The 21,308-nt window shown below is 35.8% G+C and overlaps 1 protein-coding gene across 1 annotated transcript in view; it reads left to right on the top strand.

Moving 5' to 3' along the window:
* The window catches only part of AGMO (alkylglycerol monooxygenase), a 91,514-nt gene that overhangs the window by 30,097 nt on the left and 40,109 nt on the right, over positions 1-21,308 (top strand). Inside the window, exons 5-6 of the mRNA XM_053467269.1 lie at positions 2,395-2,498; positions 13,033-13,128. Of these exons, the coding sequence (XP_053323244.1) occupies positions 2,395-2,498; positions 13,033-13,128 (200 nt within the window). The remainder of the gene's footprint in view (positions 1-2,394; positions 2,499-13,032; positions 13,129-21,308) is intronic.

Raw genomic sequence — 21,308 nt, 5'->3', positions numbered from 1 at the left:
ATTTTGCACCCAAAAGGGCTATTGCCCCTTTGAATATATTAGGTATAGCTTCTGATCTGGGCGTGAACAAATGTTCCATGTATAAACAAATGCTATATTTATTCATATGTATAGCGCGTGCCCTTACAGGTGAATTGATACCTTTACAGCTCATTCCAAAACTAAACGTATTTATAAAAACTTCATATAGCGTGTGCGTTTTAGTTTATCAGACAGTTTAATAATTTGAGGTCATTACTTCCATTACGAAATGTTCTTATTTTAATCTGTAACTACAAGTTTCCTAATTGTATATGGGAGTCACTTATTACCGGACCGTTTATCCATGTCTGCTTACACACCAGACATTGCAGCCCTTAACTGATAAAAGGAATACTAAACAGTGTATTATTTATTAGGTGCCTTGAAGATATAATCCATGTGTCTGACAGCTACGCTTTGAATGTTTGATACACATCGGAAGTATACAACCCACCACCTGTTCTCCCCATTTGGCAAAACCCATGGATTGTCATCTGTATGACTTGTGCTCATAGGTTTTAATTTAATAATCAATTTTGCTTTTTATTTTACAGTTCTTTTTCTTGAGATTGGTGCACATTTCTTTCTTAGCAGTAACAGCTAGCTACTACATGCCACTTAAAATTATAATGATGATTCCCTTATACATATTTCTTAGCATCTGGCCAACGTAAGAGGAATTGGTAATACCAGCGGTATTCCAGGAGTTATTTACTTTAACATGACACTGACATCCAGAATGAATAAAATTAATTTGATAACTTTGTAAAATAGTTGCATTACAGTTATTATTAACCACTTATGAAAAAGCCTATTAAAGAACAAAAGTACCAACTAGTAGTTCAGCAGCAATACAGATAAGCCTACAACAGATATTGTAGGCTTCATTTTAACATGCAACAAGAAGGGATCACTGGGTCTTCTCTGGGACCAATACATCAATACCCACTGTGTGCTAAAACAAGTCAAGTGTGTGTCCTGCCCATGCTATTGGCAAGATAGCTTAGATACACCTGTATAGTTTTGTGTAATATTATATACTAATAATATGATACGTGTGTGCTTGGAATAATATTTCAGCAATAATAAACTACTGAATGTTGCACGCGGCAGTTTGAGAAAGATAAGTGACAAGATTTGCTGCTTTTGGCCATGGTCCAGTTCCTAAAGTGTTTTTTCTAACAATATGAAACACATGGGAGAGAGTTATGGAATTATGATTTTATCTCTCACAAGTCCAGACCCTTAGAATTGTAGTGTTACAGTTCATTGTATTGCCTCTATCACCGACAGCAGTATAACACTACCCTTTTTGATCTGCATGGCAGTACAACGCATGTACACGGTCCAGGCTCGTTGATTGCCGTACATTCTATTTTTGGTTTCTCGTGAAAGACTCTTGGAAGCTTGTTTGTGCTGAATGTTGTGGAGTGACTGCTAATGAGGTTTAGTCAGCATTCATTCTCCATCCAGGCAACAGCTATTATTGCATCTAGATTCACTTTAAAACGGATATGTATTGGTGGTTGTTAAACCATAAAATGGAGAGCATAATAAACGATTGAGACTCTCTGGATAATGGTAAGAGATATATAATAAATAAGCAGTGTGTTTAATATTGTTTTGCATTATAGCATTATAGTGCAATTAACATGGAATGGAGATAGCAAAGAAATGGTACCGACATAATGGCTATATTATGTATGAACAGTAACACACATATAACATGCCATGGTAAATAACAACCATCTAATACACAGAATTACAAAAAGCAGACACGCAATACTGAGTATATGCACCCAGGGCTTGTTTCTTTGGCTCATCCAAATTGTCAGAAAATTAAAAGCCAGAACAATCTAAAAATATAATTTTCAAGCATTTTCATCTCATAGGATTCCCCAGTAGGGTGACCATGTGGAAAACATGGCCGATGCGGTCACCCTATTCCCTAGGTACCATTCAGGGACCTTTCATCCAAGTGCAGAAGCAAAACTTGCCAGTCTCTATTGGTAGATTTCCCGACTTTTGCAGCAAGTTTTCTGGATGTTCCACTAGTGAGCCAAGCTGTAATCAACTTCGATTCTTACAATAGATCTGCTAATTGGATCATTAATTTAGTTACTACAGTGATGAACCAAAGTCACTTTTTAAATCTTACTGGTATTCTTATCCAATTTAGCTTGGGCATTACACTGACCAGTCTACAATTTGCTCTGAATCTCCATTTCTCTTCTACCTCTTTCTCTACAGTATAGTAAAATAATGTAGTGGAATCAGTTTGAATTGAATTTTTAAATAGTGATTATGAGAATGTAATCAAGTATGTTATGAAAGCATTTTCCCTACTTATCGACTTATTCTTTCTTTTTGCAGAGGTTAACATAATATGGGCAGGCCATCAAACACATCACAGCTCTGAAGATTACAACCTGACCACAGCCCTAAGGCAATCTTTCCTCCAAAAATATTTCTCTTGGGTGAGTAGAATACATTCTCAAACCACGCAAAATTATTTACTGAGGACTACATTCAGAAAATTAAAATTGAATATTGAGTTGAAGCCAGAACAATCTAAAATTTCATTTTCAAAAATTATCATCTTATAGGATTCCCTAAGCACCATTCAGTGCCCTCTCATCCAAGTGCAGAGGCAAAACTTGCCAGTCTCCGTTGGCAGATTTCCCAACTTTTGCAGCATGTTTTCTGTATGTTTCACAGACATTCAAGAGAAAGCAGAGCTATTTGACTGAGAATGTTAAGATTTCTCCACCCCATTTAGTGATTTCATTGAATTGTAATTGTAACAAGCCCTTATATTATATATATTGTATTGTTATTATCAATTACCCTATATAATTTGTTTTAGAATGTAAGATCACAGGTGGGCCGCTAATATGCTCCCCATTCTTGCCAGGAAATTTGTATAAAGGCGCGTTAAGGCTAGATGGCAAGCTCATGGGCCGGGTCCCAAACGTCTTTTGTATCTATATGTGTAAATGTAACTGTACAACGCTGTGAATATGTTAGCGCATAGCAAAAAAGCATAATAATAATAGGCACCATTTTCATGTGGTTTTCTGCAAACAGTAGCAGTGTAAATAAAAGTTGTATATAGAGTATAATTTAAAACAAAAAAGCCATAACGTGAAAGCTTTATTCACTAAACTGTAAAGTACTTACTGATTGTGAAAGGCTTTGCTATCCTTCTTGTGAGAAGGACCATGTTTATCCAATTTAATGTATGGTTAGGTCTGTGAGATTTCTCCAAAGATTTACTTAGGGCCAACTTAGGACTTCAGGCAGGAGACGCTCACCCAAGGTTTGCTCTTGAGAGATTGAGCTCCTTCTGCTAGTGCTTCAAAGTCCATCGTCCGATAAAAAGCCACCTAAAGCAAAACTATAGTATGTCTGTACCAAAACCCCCGATTTCTTTTATAGTGGAAAGGTCTTTTGAGGTAATCCTAATATATCTGCCTGTGTGTTAGTGAATGCTTGATAATGAAAAGGCTTATCAAATGGATGATCTCTGGAGAGGCCTCCTGTCATAAAGCTGTTAGTCACTGAAGTGTGTCATAAACTATATTCCCATAGAACTGCATTGAAGGAAAAAAGATACTGGTGATTACTAACCAATCTGTGTTAAATCTGTTACATATTGTATAAAGCCATTACAAGAACCCAAATCCACTGCACTCAGACCCCCGGGATACTTGCCAACAAATAACAAGGGCTAAACATCATAGAAATTGGCCAGTTGTAGAAGCAGGAAAGAGTTTACACATTTATGTCACCAATATATACACTTACTAAGGCTTTTCCATTATTTCACATTTTCCAATCTGAACAGAGTTTAGAAATTGAATACATTAGTGTATTGTTGAGCAAGCCGAAGCAGTTCTGCTCCCGTTGGAGTTCAACTCCCATAGATCTGATACAACAGCACATTACTGGGCTTAGTGGGAGCTGTAATCAAACTTCAGCTGAGGACAGTCACTATTTTATAATGAAAGGGGTACTGGGTTCATTGAATCGGTTCATGTCAGTTTTTTGTGGGTCTTGTTCCCAGTTCATGTCACTGATTTCCTTCCCACAATAAAGTCACACAAAATTCTCATAAAAACACAATGATGCTTTTCATCTTTCTGTGAATGTGTTCTAAAAGAACACATCAGCCATTTTTCTAGGTCACATGCTACCCTATAGTACATGTACTAGTTGGCAAGATATATAAGTGTCCTGGAAGAAATGGTCAACACCGTCAAATTACTCTTAACACGCTTTGTATCCCTGTTAAAAATGTATACAAACATAGAAATAGAACTTGCAAGGACAGATACGATACACATAATACACATCATTCCTTAAATTGTTTCTTTACCGCAAGTGATTTCAAACATTTCAATCATTTTGAATGCCTTGTGCTGAAGCCAGGACATCCAAAAATACTGGCTTGTTTATGAGGCCTGGACTTCAACATCCCTGAAGCTAGATAAGCAAAGTACTGCCCGGGCCAATGGGCTTATTCTACTGTCACATTCTACAGGAGTTATGCAAAGAGTTATTTTGGTGCAAAGCTGTAAAAGTAGAGAAACCAAAAGAATGTTCTTGGCGATTGCTTCACAATTAACTATTTACTCCAGAACTGCACTTTATAAATAAGGGTCAATTTATCTACATTTGTAAATCATATTCCACCACTAGTATGTTGTAGAATCATCACCTTATCTGACTGCAAAATTAAGTTCTATTTTTAAAAATAATTTCTCCCAAGGAGGGTAAAGCTTACCAAGCGTATCTCTTAAAGCAAAGCATAAACATGCTGAGCTGTACTTAAGTACACCTGTTCAATCTCATGTGCCAAAGAAAATATCTGAGCATAGAAAAGGAAGATTGGATTCGTCGGTATTTCTTATGGCCTGTAACAGTTTGTGTTGCAGCAGGTGCCTTGCAAATCTGTAATGTCATCTGGTCAGTATGAATGTTTAAAACAGGAAAAGACTGCTTACAGATTTGTTTGACCATGTGTGGCTACTAGCACTAAGGCCAAACCATAAAGTATATGATGTACATTTGTTTCGGAAATTGCTGAATAAAGTTTTGTTTCACGAGAACCAAAAAGAGTCTCTTACTTTGGGTACAAACAGTACAATAAAACAGCAGTTACATTCAAAGGAAAACTATAAACAAACATTGGGTATGATGATGTTAGATATTAAAGACCGTATTTAACTGAAAGGACCAAACTAATTTTTTAAGTATATAACGGTAAAGTGAAATTCCTTTAAACCAGTATAGTTTGTGTGTTTTCTTGTTGCTTTGAGATGCAGCACTTCAGACAGGAGAAGATAAAAAGCTAATCTTTTAATCCTCAATCACTGACCAGAAATTGTAACTCTGAGAATAAAGAAACGGTATCTGAGATTAAAGAAACGGTAGATCCTTGTCTGCACTAAAAATGTGTGTTGGTATATACACACGTAACAATCCGTATGTCATCCTAAAATCTCTAAATTTTAAAATAAAACTGATCTTATTAGTGGCACAAATAACATTAATTATGCAATTAATAATTAATGGTTATTTAAGCCATTCAAATAATAAGGCCCTCCTTATTATTGACACTGGTCATAATGTTCTTTTCCATGTGTCTGTGTTTAAAGAAGAGGAATATGCTAAAGCCCTTATCTCATATACCATCCTCAGATGGTCATAGAAGAGGACATATATTCCCCACTGTGACGATCAGTTGTCTACCTGTGGCCGATCCGAGGTTATAGAGATTCAATGACCAACTGAACAATTAAGTTCTATGGAAAATGTACTAACTATAAGCATAGATTGGTGGTTTTGTGAGCAGATAATGTGAATTCAGTGTAAGAAAACAAACACAATTCCCTTGGCACTACATTAAAATATTCTATGGCACATTAAGTGGTTAATGAATTTCTGCATGAAAACAAAATTATACGAAACATTCACTGTTTTTGAGAAAACAAATATGCGGCTAAAGCGGAGAATCCCTGTGAATCACTAGAAAATGTACTGTTTGTGGAAATAAATGTCTCATCCAGTTCTGTTCAGCATAGCAGACTTCAACATTTTAGTACAAATACACATAGGCAAAATAAAAGTATACATTGTTTTAAAAGTTTAGGGATCGTCTCAGGTTAAAACCCCTTTTGCCCTCCATTGAAGGGACATTTGGGTTTAAAATGCTACTTCCAAGTTCCAAAAATCTTCCAAAAGACCAACTGTTATATATCTTTTCTGTAAATCGATAATAAAGAAAATAACTTTCACAGTTTCTCTTCTGATATTCATCAATAATTATTTTTTATTAACCCCATTTAACAGACTATGTGAAACTCATGACTGCTGAGTTTCTGAAAGTTTTACACAACATTCTCTATTTCGGTTTTACAATCTTTATAATGTCTTCAATTTTTTGCCGAACAGGCATAGAAGAAAGATGCCTTCTCAGGGCTACTCATTGGAAAATGTAGCCATTTGTGCTAAAATAGGAACTGGGTAAGAAGTGTGGAATTATTAGATATACTACAGGAGGTTTATGGTAAGGAGGAAGACAATGATATCATAATGCAAATTAGCCTAAAATTAAGGCATTTACCATATAGAAAGCTATGAAGCTTTGTCTGTATTGGGAATCATATCTGAGACCACTTCCAAAGGGCATAAACGGGGGTTGGGGACGTGTTATCATAATATGAGAAAATATGTATTACTTGTGTGCTTTAACCCCTTAACGTCCATTGCCGGGTCAGGCACGTCATGCAAAACGGTCACTTAACGGCCTATGACGTGCCTGACACGTCATGGGACTTAAACAAGCTTAGAAAGTGATCAACGATCACTTTCTAAGCTTAAACGGTGTTGCTGTAATGCCTCGATGTCGAGGCATTCAGCAACACCGAGATCGGCATGATGGGCCATGTCTGGCCCCTCCCCGGGGCGTCAACAGCCGCCATACATTGTATGGCGGCGGACGCCCGTTTTAAAAGCGTTTAGGAGGCAATCAACGATCACCTCCTAAACGTCAATGGTGTCGCTGGAATGCCTCGATCAGGAGGCATCCAGCGACACCAAACACTTACCTCTGGGTGGGCTGTGACTGCTCCGGAGAGCGGTCACAGCCGCAGCTGCACGTTGTCTTCGCCATCCGCAAGATGGCGGCGGCCCGGGAAAAAGAATAATAAAGTTTTAAAAGTTGGCTAGACGGTCTCCAGACCCTCTAGTGAACTCTGGCTCCACTTGCAGGTTGAATACAGGTACTGCATTCAACCATACAAGTCAATGGAGCCCAGCTTTCTAATCACTATGTGATTAGTAAAATATTAAAAAAAAATAAAAAAAAAATATTAAAAAAAAGGAAAAAAAGAAAAAGCTTAAAAAAAACATGGTAACATTTAAAAATTATTATGCTTTAGAGGAACTATCCAGTTCCAGCAAAATGTAAAAAAAAAAGTCCAAAAAGAGTAAAATAAATAAAATAAAAAAATAAAGTTTATTATTATGAGCAAGTGCTAAAATTAGCGCTGTATCTTCCCAAAAATCCTGACATGGAAAAATTTAAATAAAAGCATTTCAAATACCCAAGGGGTGTCTAATTTAAAAAAATGAATGGTTTGATGGGGTAAATTGGAGTGGCCGGGCTCAAAGATAGGGCATAGGGCATAGGCACAGACTGACCGAAATGGGGGAAAAAAAAGCGCACTTCCAAAATGTGGCATTTTAACCCCAAACACCAGACAAACCCATACATGTGGGGTATGACTGAACTCGGGAGATGTTCCTGAACACATATTAGGGTATTGTTTGATAGTGACGTATACCTAGAGCTATAAATTTATACCCAAAGTACAATTTGTGTGAAAAAAATACAAAAAAAAATACTACCACAAAGTGTGGCAAAGGCTGGTGGTAGAATCTGATGCATGTAAAGGGTTAAATACTACCATTTTAAGTACCTTGGGGTGTCTAGTTTTCAAAAATATATGGTTTTATGAGATAAATTGTAGTGGCCAGGCTCAAAGATAGGGCATAGGCACAGACTGACCAAAATAGGGGGAAAAAAGCGCACTTCCCAAATGTGGCCTTTTAACCCCCAAACAGCAGTCAAACCCATGCATGGGTGGTATCACTGTACTCGAGAGATGTTGTTGAACACATATTACGGTGTTGTTTGATAGTGACGTATACCTGGAGCTATAAATGTATACCCAAAGTACAATTTGTGTAAAAAAAAATACCAAAAAAATACTAACACAAAGTGTGGCAAAGGCTGGTGGTAGAATCTCATGCATGGAAAGGGTTAAAATACTAGCATTTGAAATACCTTGGGGTGTCTAGTTTTCAAAAATATATGGTTTGATGGGGTAAATTGAATTAGCCGGCTTCAAAGATGGTCCTATTAGGACATGGGGGCAGAATGACCAGAGGTAAAAGTTCCAAGTTAAAAAATGTGCACTTCCTAAATGTGGCGTTTTACCTCCCAAACAACCCAACAAACCCATGCATGAGGGGTATCACTGTACTCGGGAGATGTTGCTGAACACATATTGGGGTGTTGTTTGAAAGTGATGTATACCAGGAGCTGTAAATCCATACCTGAAGAGCAATTTTAGCGATAAAAAAACACAAAATAAATTACTACCACAAAGTTTGACAAAGGCTGATGGTAGAATTAGTGCATGGAAAGAGTTAAAATTGTAGCATTTGAAATACCTTGGGGTGTCTAGTTTTCAAAAATATATGATTTGATGGGGTAAATTGCATTGGCCGGCTTCAAAGATACCCGAAATGGCACATGGGGGGAAGAATTACCAGATTTGGAAAAAATGGCTTTGAAATAGCAAAACTCTACTTGTACTTAATGCTCCATAATGTGCAGAAAAAAGCAAAAAAACATAAAAACATTGGGTATTTCTAAACTCAGGACAAATAGTAGAATATATTTAGTAGGTTTTTTCATTAGCTTTTTTGGATGAGTAAAAGATTTTTGGGGTAAAAGTCAGAAAATGTGTTTTTTTTACATTTTTCATCATATTTTATTATTTTTTTTATGGGAAATTAGATAATATGATTAAAACAATGGTATCTGAAGAAAGCCCTTCTTGTGCTGAAAAAAACAACATATAATTTGTGTGGGTTCACTAAATGAGTGAAGAGAAAATTACATCTAAACACGAACACCGCAAAAGTGTTAAAACAGCCTCGGTCCCAATGGTACAAAAGGTAAAACACAGCCTGGTCCTTAAGGGGTTAACCTGACACTATTTTCATTTGATTATGAAGAACTGCCCTGTTAATACATATGTTATGTATTTTTGACAATAATATTTGAGTTTGACCAATACAGGAATTTGGCGAGTAAATGTTAATGCTTTTTTACTATTTTTTTCAATGATTTGCAGATACACAGCTGTAAGCTCAAAAATGTGATGATAATAATTAAATGTCAGTAAGCATGTTTTATGTTGTGATTCTGTAAATGCCTAATTTATTCATTATTTGAAAAAAAAAACCATATTTGTAGCTTAAATAATGTATCCTTGGAACTCAGGAATTTGTAACATCATATCATACAAGCCATGAATGGTCAATCTAACAACTGTAAGATGTGAAAAGGTGTGAGAAAAGGCATGAGCACATTGTGAAACCGCTATATTATAGCTTTACAAGATATAACATCAAACAAGAAGAGACTGGAAACTTAATAATGTTTCTGGATTCAGAAACATTTTGAAGATTTGGAAAAGGTTATTGAACATGATACATGCCATTCACATCTGTGCACCACAAACTGAAAAAAAATGATGCTTGTCAGAAATTGCACTAATAATATTTTTTGACACAGATGGTGGTGTTTTTTTCATTTGCAATATAAGGTTAATAAGCAGACATACATGAGCCAACAACGATCAAAGCGAGATAAATATTTAAGTCACGCTTTATTTATTTCCCTAGCTATAAAACGTGCTTTATTTTACATCTTGCCTAAAGGCACATTTTAAACCCAGCTTTAGAAGACGGCACGCAGACAAATGTGGCTAAACCAGTGGTTGTGATTAAATAAAACACGTTTTATGGCAAAAGATAAAAAATAAAGCATTACTATTTTTTTGCGCCTACATGTTACACTGGATCTTTTCAGTTTTGTAATACTTTGGTTTAAGCTTGGTTGGCATAATACAAACAATTTTCAAACTTTTAGTCTCAAACAATAACCAGTTGTGCCTAGAAACATATTTAGCGATTTGTCCACCTGTTCCTGTTTAAACAAAGCCACTCTAGCCCTTTAATATATAAGTTCAATAAGGTGGAGGCCATATATATGGTTATATTTACACACCAGACTGCTTGAAACCTATTATATACAAAAATAGAAATATAATATAACGCTTTGTACATTTATAAGGAAAAGATACAAATCCCGCATGGAAAATGAGGGCTCACCCACTAATTTCTTCTTACCTTGGAAGGGTGATTGCCATTAGACAATTTTGTTTGTTGTATCTTTTGGGTTTCCCTGTAACTGAGCTAAGGCTTTATACGTTTATTGTACATTATATAACCAAAAGTATGTGGGCACCTGATCATCAAACCTATATGTGCTTGTTGGACATCCCATTCTAAAAACATTAACCTTCACTGGAACTAAGGGCCCGATCCCTTAAAAACAGCCCCAGACTACTATCTTCTTCCACCAAATGTTTCAGTAGGCACTATGCATTCCATTAGGTAGCATTCTCCTGGAATCAGCCAAACCCAGATTCATCCATCATACTTCCATATAATGAAGTAATGAAGAGTGATTCTTCATGCCATCAGTCCAGCGGTGGCATGCATCGCGCCGCTCCAGCCTATGCTTGGCATTGTGCATATTGATCTTTGGCTTGTGTGGAACTTCTCAGCCATAGGAACTCATTTCATGTCAATGCTTGTGTTACACGCCACATGCTTCAGCACTTAGCAGCCCTGTTCTGTGATCGCCCATGGTCTATATCTGTTGTTACTCCTGGACACTTCCATTTCACAATAATAACTTACAGTGGACTGCAGTAGATCTAGCAGGGCAGAAATTTCATGAACTGACTTGTGGCAAAGGTGGCGCCCTATAACATAATTATATTTGTCTATGGAAATGGCATGCCTATGTTCTTGTTTTTATACACCTGTTAGGAATGGGTGTGACTGAAATCGCTAGTAAAGGACCAAGGATTTACATTCTTCGCTCACTTTTATTTATATATATGTGAGCTTTAAGCTGGGCCACTAACTTTCCAGTCCTCAACAATTTTTTTCCAAGACGAACCTGTTTCTGGTATCAGACTCTAATAAAAACATTGATGTGATGTAACAAAAGTTTCTCGGCTTGGCTTTGGACCATAAGAAATCTAGGGCCATCTAATTAAGCAACCTTCTATCGAAAGAATGAGCCAACGTTCCAATAATGTAAGCTAAGATACAGTGAGTCATATATATCATTGGTTGTACTTGAGCGGCATGCTCTTGGGATTGTTTTTTTTTTAGCTACTACATTTACCACAAACCAAATGAGATCGAAAAAGCAAAAAAACATATGTCTGATAAAATGCAAGCATGGACATTTTTAACTATGAACCATGGCAATTTTCCCAAAAAATGTAATTGGTCTATCCAGCAATTCACAAATGATGAGATCTAATGCATTCTGATTTGTAGCTTTACTCCTGCGGTGGTGTATTGTATTGTGTTTCAGTAGAGTATAAAAACACCTGATAATAGTAAGAGATACTTTGCAAATCATGTAAATTGGATGCAGAGAAACTGAGTAAAAATTGACCAATTTTTCTGCAAGTGGTAGAAGGTTAAATTCCACCTGTGGACCATTAGTGGTATTCAAGATACATTTAAAATATTACACGTTTCTTTTCCTCAGACAAATAATATATTTCATCTGAAGATTGGAAACAAACTCACTTTTTGGGCAATTTTTCTAAACCGAAATCCATTATTTTCCTTTAAGTGGGTTAATAGCCAAAGCACGATTTATGCCTAAAGGAAGCCATTCAACTGTGAAATCAATTTTTTTTTAACAGAATTGTAACAATAGAATATAAATAATAGCGTACTTCCATTCTTTATATGTTTTTTCTGAATGTATTTTTTCTGTACATTATTTCATTTAACTAATCGGCTTTTATTACTTTGACAATAAACTATTACTATTTAAAATAAGGTGAAATAAGGTTAAAAATCCATTAAAATGCTCTTTGAATAGAAAATACACATAAGAGCATTGCAGGCTAATGCATCAAACCCACATTCAAATTCTAAAGTTTACTGCATTATAGATTTATCAAATACAATCATATATTTGTAATATGACAAAACTCTGAAGTATGTTAGATGATTTGCACCAGATGTATCGTAATAAAAATCTTTTTCAGGCCTTTTTTGTTTTCAAATCTGGTTCAATTCCTTTGTCCAAAAACACCATTATTTGCCTCAAAATGAATCGTAGGTACAGGGGCATGGAAATCACACCTTCGCTCACTCTGACCGCACGTGTAAGAAACCATTGCAAAATATATTTGAAATACACAGAAACAGTTCTACTTCTGTTAACTAATTCAGACTACAGTTTCATTACGATATGATCAGTTTTGGTAAACACAGAGATATTCCAACCTAAATGTCTCTAAGAGATCTACAAGATATTCTGTAAAGAAATATACTCTCAAAACTGAGACTGGAGAGCAGGCGGCCTTTATTTGTAGTATGCTAAGCTAAAATACTGTAATTGTTTGTAGGTCCTTGGTGTTGTTAATATTATTTTACTGTATTTTTTAATATTTCATTTATTGTAGATAAATTACAAAAATGAACATTAAAAACGTTTAACTCTTTCTTAAGACACTACTCATCCCTTATTTTAATCTGCAGCTAGTGTAAAGAGGGTTGCTGCTTACTTAAGACATAATTATTCTTTTGTTATCTGGTTTTCCGTAGATTTTCTATTGGCCGATGGCGTTTTTTATTCCTCCGTCAGTGTTTGCTGTTCATCTTCAATTCAACCTCCTTTACCAGTTCTGGATACACACCGAGGTAAACAATACTTCACATTTTACCTTAATAGTCTGCCTAGTGCACTGTCCTGAAAATCCACTAGGAATTGATTTATTGTGTATGAAAAATCTTTGTCTGACTTCTTTAAAGAAAAACATCTGTTGGTTTTTAGCCCTTTTACTGAATATATTGCTAAGTTTATAAGGAACAATGAGACCAGTTGGTCTCAATTAGATAACATTCTTTTGTTAAGTCTGTATAGTATCAAGACCTTTTTTTATTTCATATAACATATGTCTGTATCTTGTAAGATTTTAGTCCTTGATAGCAAAATAGATTTTAAATATGTTTCCTTGCCAAGATAAAAATCTACCAGGGTCATAATAATAAAAAAAAATTGATAATGAAAACAATTTATTTTTTGTTTCAATGAACCCAGTTTCTAAAGAATCAGTGATTTTTATACCTTGGGGTACTTCTGATGAGTCCAGGGAGTACTAAAAAAACATAATGGTAATAGTTTATTAAAGAAAAGTTGAGCATAGGGATTTTTTATTTGAAAAAGGTTACGATAGAATGAAATTCAGAACACAGGGTCCGCCTTGCTTGCAGCCGGGTACATGTAAATATATAAACAATGTGATATTTGTTAGACTTTCGGCCACATTTTTTTTTCTCTTACTATTTCCCTTAAACAATATGGTTCATACTTTTACATAAAATATGCATGTGTGTTCATCCATTGTTTTTATACTTATTACCCAATATTTATAAACACTAAAATAAACCAAATTGAATAAAGAGAATGCATTTATTAAGGGTAACAATGTTGCTACACTACACTATTTTCGTATTTTTTTATAATCCATTTGGAATAGTGGAGAGCAAATGGTTTTGTTTATATTATATTTCAGCTGGGAAGGGTATTACATATTTCCTTACACTTCTGAAATTTGTTTTATTTAATTGTTTTGTAATTGTTTCTGTTTTTTTACTATTTTACATTTACTTGTCACAAAAATACTGTAAAAGGATTGTCGCAGAGAAAGATGCAGACCATGGCTAGATGTTCACCTGCATTAGCTGCAATTCCCCAGAGGTGGCCCTAAAGAAAACTGGGTGGAATCTAGACATAAGCCAGAGGTCATAATCAGTATCTAGACAAGGCCAACATCCAGGAAGTCAATCAGTCAAATCATGGTATCAGGCAATATCCATGAGCAGGGTGAAAGCCAGGCCAACGTTCATACACAGGAAATGAGTCCAAATGAGGATCACAGTGCAACGGGCTAGACAGATACAGAATCAGGCAAAAGGCCATAGATAGGATCACTTAATATTACAACACACCCAGAGTCTCTCAAAAACGTGTCTGCGTGGATATCGAGCAGAGGAAGATGGAGATTTAAATAAGAAGGTAATTGGCTGGCTGATGAAGTGATGCTCAGAATAGAATCATGCAGCCTAGCACTAACCACGATACAGACTAATGTGGTCTTTAGGCATTTACATGATGACTAGGTCCATTTATAGGTTTTCTATGAGTTCCATTTCTGTAAACATTTTGTTGGACTGAACAGAAGAGTTTACATTGAGTGTGTTGTTTGTCAAATGTTTGGCTCTATTTGACCTTGGGCTCAATTTGTTCTCTCAACTCTCTCTCTCTTCCTCATTTCAGTCTGTAGTTCCTTAGGTCAGAGATCAACCTTGTGTCGATATAGAGATTCCCCATATAAAAGTGTAAAAAGATTAGCGAGACTCCTTAATGGGAGAGAAGACTACTCTTCACTGTTCATTTTACCTGGTCCCAGATATATTTTTACATTATCAATTATAATAATTTTACTTATCCTACAAGTGACATAACAGCACTTAAATGTTAAGTACAGTGCGTTGATCACTACACATCACATTAAGTGATTTAGAATCAATAGCCTTTAATTCAGTTTGAGTCTGATATTATCATAACATTGCCAAACCCCAGAAATATTTTATTTCCAGTGCTTAAATATTTTCATTTTATGCCGTACTAAGGAAGTTTCGATACCTTTCAGTTACATGCTCCCTGAAGTGGAAAACTGCCTCATCAGATAAAATAACAGTCAGCACAGTGTATCCCAAAGTCTATGGAGCAATCATTAATCCCAGTTATTCTTTCTGCTGCCCCAGAATCCCTGCAGAGACCTTGCGGTGCAAAAAATGGCCACAAAAACCATCTGTGTAAATACTTTGACATGTTGATTTACATTTAACACAACAGTTCTTGTATATATAGGACATTAAGCATTTTACTCATGTGTCACAACCCTAAAGTGAGCATTCTAATAGCAAAAATATCAGCAAAAATACTCAACAAAGTACTTATTCCATAACTTAATTTATTGAATTAAATGTGGGAAATATTTACATTTTTTTTGCTAATCCAGCAAATATGTTCCTATGTTATAAGGTTACTATCTAGATGAGGAAATTCTGTAATATGCATGATGTTTTCTTTTAAATAGAATATTATACAAGGTTTGATAAAGCATATACGTTTTATTAGACCAATGTAAGGCTTTCTGCAAAGTAATATAGGCTTCTTTAAGAATGTTTTTGATATGTTTTTTTAAGATATGTAACTTACTCTCTTTTCGTTTTCTCCCGAATTCACGAGTCTTGTTTACATTGTTGCCAAGTGTCATACATTTTATGACTCCACTCAGTTTCCTTGTAATCCATCTCATCCTCCTGGAAAATCAACTTCCTGAAACGTTAAAAATGAAGAAACATCTGGCTGCCCCCTTCTCCAAAGATGAAATCATCTGCGGAAATAGGTAGCGAAACGTACCCCACATGTGGCATTATCTAAGGCATATCCCCCTGGTAATTTCATAACAAGATATATGACAGCAGAGTCATGACACAGGCAGTCACCTCCAGCTATCATGTCAGTAAGTGTGTAGCAAGGGAGAGGTTTAAAGACCAAATCACACATTACAAGCAGTTCTTTCAATTCAGGATGTAGGAGACACTTCTGGAAATAAATAAGGACTATTTATAAAACCATTCCCAAAAGTTCCAAGAAAAAAAGGGAAAGTATTTCCTTTCCTGAACCCCCTACGCCATGCAGAGGATTAGGAATAATAGATCTTGCCTATGGAGCCTGTCATGTTGTTTTCTTGCTCTAAAATCAATGATCAGTATCACTTTGCACAAAGCCTTCTGTATATTTACAGGAAACTGTTTGGAATAAAATGTAATTATCAATAAATGTATTGCTATGTAAGGCGCTATAAAGTGTATTCTCTGGTAACATGAGTCATATCACACCTTTGGCACTGAATGGGTTAAATGCAATGGTGGTGGTGGTGGTGGTGATGAGCTGCCACCTGACTTAATTAGTCTGTTGATGACACCCAGGATTTTACTGCTGGTAACCATTACTGCTTGTCATCATGAGCGACAGTTGCACAGTTGTAACATCATGTTAAACATTTAGACTTGCTCCTTCTCTGCAGCCGCCTTTGTTTTAGAATATTAACTGTTTTTTCCCCCAATTATGTAATAAAAGATTGGTATCCAGGAGTGAAATGCTAGTTACTGTTATTGTTGAATTCACCGATTCAGACATTTTTTGAATAAAATAAGATTAATAGAATAAAGTCAATGTTTTTCTTGAATTAAATAGGATTTCATTAAGCAAATTTTAAATAAATTGTCATAATTTTCACTTTTTGCATTGCATAAATGCCATATTTAATACTTGGTTTTACTGGCAGTCTTTATACTTAGGAGATATACATTTAAATATAGAATCAGGGTAAAAAAACAGTACTTGTAGGAAGAACTTGACACTGGGGATCTTGACACATTTTTCCTCTAGAGAGGGGTCAGTTTTCATAGTTTTTTATATTTAGTATTAACCATATAGCTGGTTTATACTTTTGATTATAAGACGAACCCCAACCTTTGGATCTTAATGAAAGAAAAAAAAGAAAAGGCCTGAATGTAATGACCCTAGTAAAACCTATTAAATCACTATTTTTGTCAGTCACTCATATCCACACTTACACTGCCACTCACTCATACGCACACTTACACTCTGCTGTTCACTCATACGCACACTTACACTCTGCCATGCCCTCATACTCTATGTACACTTACACTCCTGTACTCCAGTTGGTTTTAATGACAGATAAGGCTTTCTTTTGAAACCATTTTTAAGAGATGGATGTGAAAATGAAAAAAACATGGTTTTGTTGCTTCCATCACTTTATTTTTAGGGGCATGGTATCTCTCTCTTAAAGTGTGTCATTAAGAGACAGAGAGAGGGAGGATTTTTACAACTTAGTGTTCATGTTCACAGAACACTGACTTCTCATTATTGCATTCGATCACTTTGATTTTCATACTGATCACTAGACCCTCAAGATTGTAAGCTTGCAATCAGGGCTCTCTCCACCTAATATATTGGTTTGTCTTAGTCTGTCAATTCTCGTCTTGTCATACCCCTTGAATATATGTATTGTATTAAGCACTGCATAAATTGTTGGTGCTATATAAATAAAAGATAATAATAATAATAATAATAACTTGTGCAATCAGATTTGTACAAATCTGAAAATGTTGTTAATTTGTACAAATGTCCGAAAGCCAGGAGGCACCCTTCCTTGATTTGTGGAGAAAGAGAGGTGTTTCTGCACTTCTACATTTCCCATCAACCTAATTATCATTCTAGACGAGAGTGATGGGAGTCTGCGCTCATCAGTCTGTTTTTTAATTAAAAAAATAAAATATTCATGTTTAAGTAAAGGGAGGCTGTGACATCACAATTACCGATCTACAAGCCAGCAGGGATCAGGGTTTTTACCTTGATGCCAACTGATATCAAAATAGATCAGCTTTCCCTGTAACTATCACTGTAAGGGCAGCATTGGGACTTTAATTTCACTTTTTTGTATAGTGAAGTTGCCAACCAGCATCTTTCTCTTCTCTGTAGATAAAGCTTGCCTGTTCTTTAACGGATGTCTTATGTGTCCAGTTAATTGAGCATGACTTCCACTGGGAAAGTGACTCAGATGGATCAAGGGCTGATTGGCAGCCCCTTATACCGTATTTGCTAGATTATAAGACGACCCTGATTATAAGACGACCCCCCAAATCTTAATATTAATTTAGGAAAAAAAGAAAAAGCCTGAATATAAGACGACCCTATAGGAAAAAAGTTTTACCAGTAAATGTTAATTCATTTAAACACTTTTTTTTAATAAAAGCTATGCTTGAGAAAAATATTTTGGTTTTATTTCCTTCTATTTTCCAACCTGCCCCCCAGTTATGCACATCTGCCCCAGAAGTGCCTTATACCCCCTATATGCCACTGTGCCCCATGATATGCCTTTTAACCCTCTAAATGCCACAGTGCCCCATGATATGCCTTTTAACCCTATATGCCACTGTGCCCCATGATATGCCTTTTAACCCTATATGCCACTCTGGCACTTAGAGGGTTAAAAGGCATATTATGGGGAAGAGTGGCATATAGGGAGGTTTAAGGCATTTCAGGAGGCAGAGTGGCATTAAAGGGGTTAAAAGGCATTTCACAGAGCACTCTGCCTCCAGAAATGCCTTACACCCCCCATTTAACACTCCCCCTCCCTCCTCCAAACTTACCGGTGCTTCTGAGTTGGGGGGGCACATAACACAGGAGGGTCCAGGTCCCCTGCATCCTCCTGTGTTATGCCCCCCCCCTCCAACTTACCGGTGCTTCCTATTTGAGGTCTGATTATAAGACGACCCTGATTATAAGACGAGGGGTATTTTTCAGAGCATTTGCTCTGGAAAAAACCTCGTCTTATAATCGAGCAAATACGGTACTACAGAACAAGATTTTCTACAATTGGGGGATTTAGGGAATGCTGATGTGCCACCATGTAGGAGATATGTGGTTGGCACCCTGGGTTCACTCAAAGGGTCAAAAGACATCAGTTTCCAACAACCCAGCCAGAGATGCTGTACTCCTTAGCTTCCACGAGGTGTTAGTGCATATAGGACTTACTTAAGCAAGTAGTAACACTAAACATACACAAGAAAGAGGTACAGCCCAATAGTAGGTGACCTGGTACCATTTGTTACAGAAACCAGCCCTGTAAGTGAACATTAAGGATATGTATTTTAGCCAAATGAAGATTGAAAATATGGTTCTCTTGTGGTTGGCACTACTTTAACACAGCGCCCAGTGAGTGAATTTGAGAAGTGGGAATCTGCACTTGAGGTTGTGCAAATTAAACAGCTGCCGATTCTGATTCCATATAAATAAGCGGTCCCTGTCTTGAATCATGCCCAGCAATTAAGATGAGAGACGCTAGTAATACTGCAGACACCAGCACCTGTCAGAGGACACCTGTTTGTCATTCAGCTATTTTATATTTAGTTCATTTTTATATCTAATATTATAAAAGTAAGAGGAGGAGTAACAAGAGGAAAAAAACACTAATGTTATTCTTTTGAACTTATATATGATGCTGAGATAAACATCTATACAAATCTCAATAAATAATATCAATACAAAGCATTTTTATGTTCTGTGTAGTAATGAATATCTTGGTTGGCTCCTTACTTTAGTACTTCATGTATGTTAATAATAAGTCCTGCTATATGGGATACCTATTGCAAGGAATTTCATTTTGTTTCAGATGGCCGGTATATAAAAAAACCTTAATGTGCAACAGTATGTTATTTCATGTGACTGGCTTTCGGTTGTGAGGTATAAATATTTGGGATTCCGTTACACTATATGGCCATATATTGCTTAGCCCGCCACTACGTCAAAGTACCCCGAGTTTTGCGAGTCCTATCTCATTTTTCATGGCTACATTGCTTACCAAGCCGCTTAGACTCTCAAGCAATTTAAAGTCCTCTCTGGATATTAGTTGTGTGCCAGTAATGGTGGTAACAGAAACAAGGAATGGTGCAGTAGAAATTATTGTTGATGGTCTACTAGTACTTTTACAGTTACTGTTATTATTATGATTATTATGAATATTATTATATTGTGGAATTTAACTTTATTGGCATTATTTTGTTTGTTGCCTTGGGCATAAACTCAAAGATTATGTAATCCCTTTCGGGTTTTTTTAACAAGAGTAGATGTAACCAAATAATAATTAGACATAGTGAGCTGCTTAGTCTATACATAATATTGATACAATTCTTAAGAGCCAGTATTTGTAATTGGGGTATAATTTCCACTTAATAACAGCATATATGAAATACATGATTTATTAATCAGCAAAATATAGTTTATCAAAGCATGAAATCAAGAAATTTAATTCACAATATATACAAAACATAACTCATCCACAAATACTGATCAAGAAATCGAATTAATTGTCAACATATAATAAATCAATGAGTACCCTGATCTATTCTATTATGGAATAAATGTCTATACGAAATGAATTCTCAGTTCATATTTTATAACAGTGGAAACTGAAGAGTCTACCATGAATAGGAAGGAAAAAATCCCAGTATGAAAGATATGTTAAACAAGAGGGGTAACTCTCAATTACAGCGCGTCCTCAGCAATTGAATCAACATCATGTAGATCTAAGGTTCATTAACTTGGTCATGGAGAACACGATCGCATGAGGGGAACCCAGGTCACTCCAGAGAGGACTAGTAGCAATGCTACCTAAAGCAAATGTATATTATTTGATGGGGAAACAATAAAGATGGCACTTTCCAACATCTCCAAGAATTTCTGCGTAAAACACTTCCTTCCGTCAACTGTCTAAGAATTAGGTTAGTAAGGATTGCAAAAGCGTAACATGAGAAAGGAAATCAATTACTCTACAAATGACACTTATATCTATTATTTCTTAATTTTGTGATTTATGTACTTCCGTCAAATTGACATGTAATTGCATAATATAAACAAGCTTAGTGCCTAATCTTTCAATCACCTCTAAATTACTCAATATAATCACCAGGATACTCGTGTGATTTGCTTTCCCCAGTCTAAAGAGCTAAATAATGTACATATACTGTTAATATTGTTAATAGTGAACTACAGAATGTGCTTAATAATGAAGAAAAAGTATTTCCATACTGCTTCATCAGGGACCATGTACATACAGAAAGGTTCATTTATTACTCCTGTAATTGCACTAGCTATCCCATGGTTGGCTCTAGTACAATTGTAAAACATTATATATATATAAACCAAAATATTTGTCACT

The sequence above is a fragment of the Spea bombifrons genome, chromosome 5 (assembly GCF_027358695.1).
Source record: "Spea bombifrons isolate aSpeBom1 chromosome 5, aSpeBom1.2.pri, whole genome shotgun sequence".
Taxonomy (NCBI): domain Eukaryota; kingdom Metazoa; phylum Chordata; class Amphibia; order Anura; family Pelobatidae; genus Spea; species Spea bombifrons.
The sequence above is the reverse complement of the archived record's forward strand: the minus strand, read 5'-3'. Positions and strand labels throughout refer to the sequence as shown.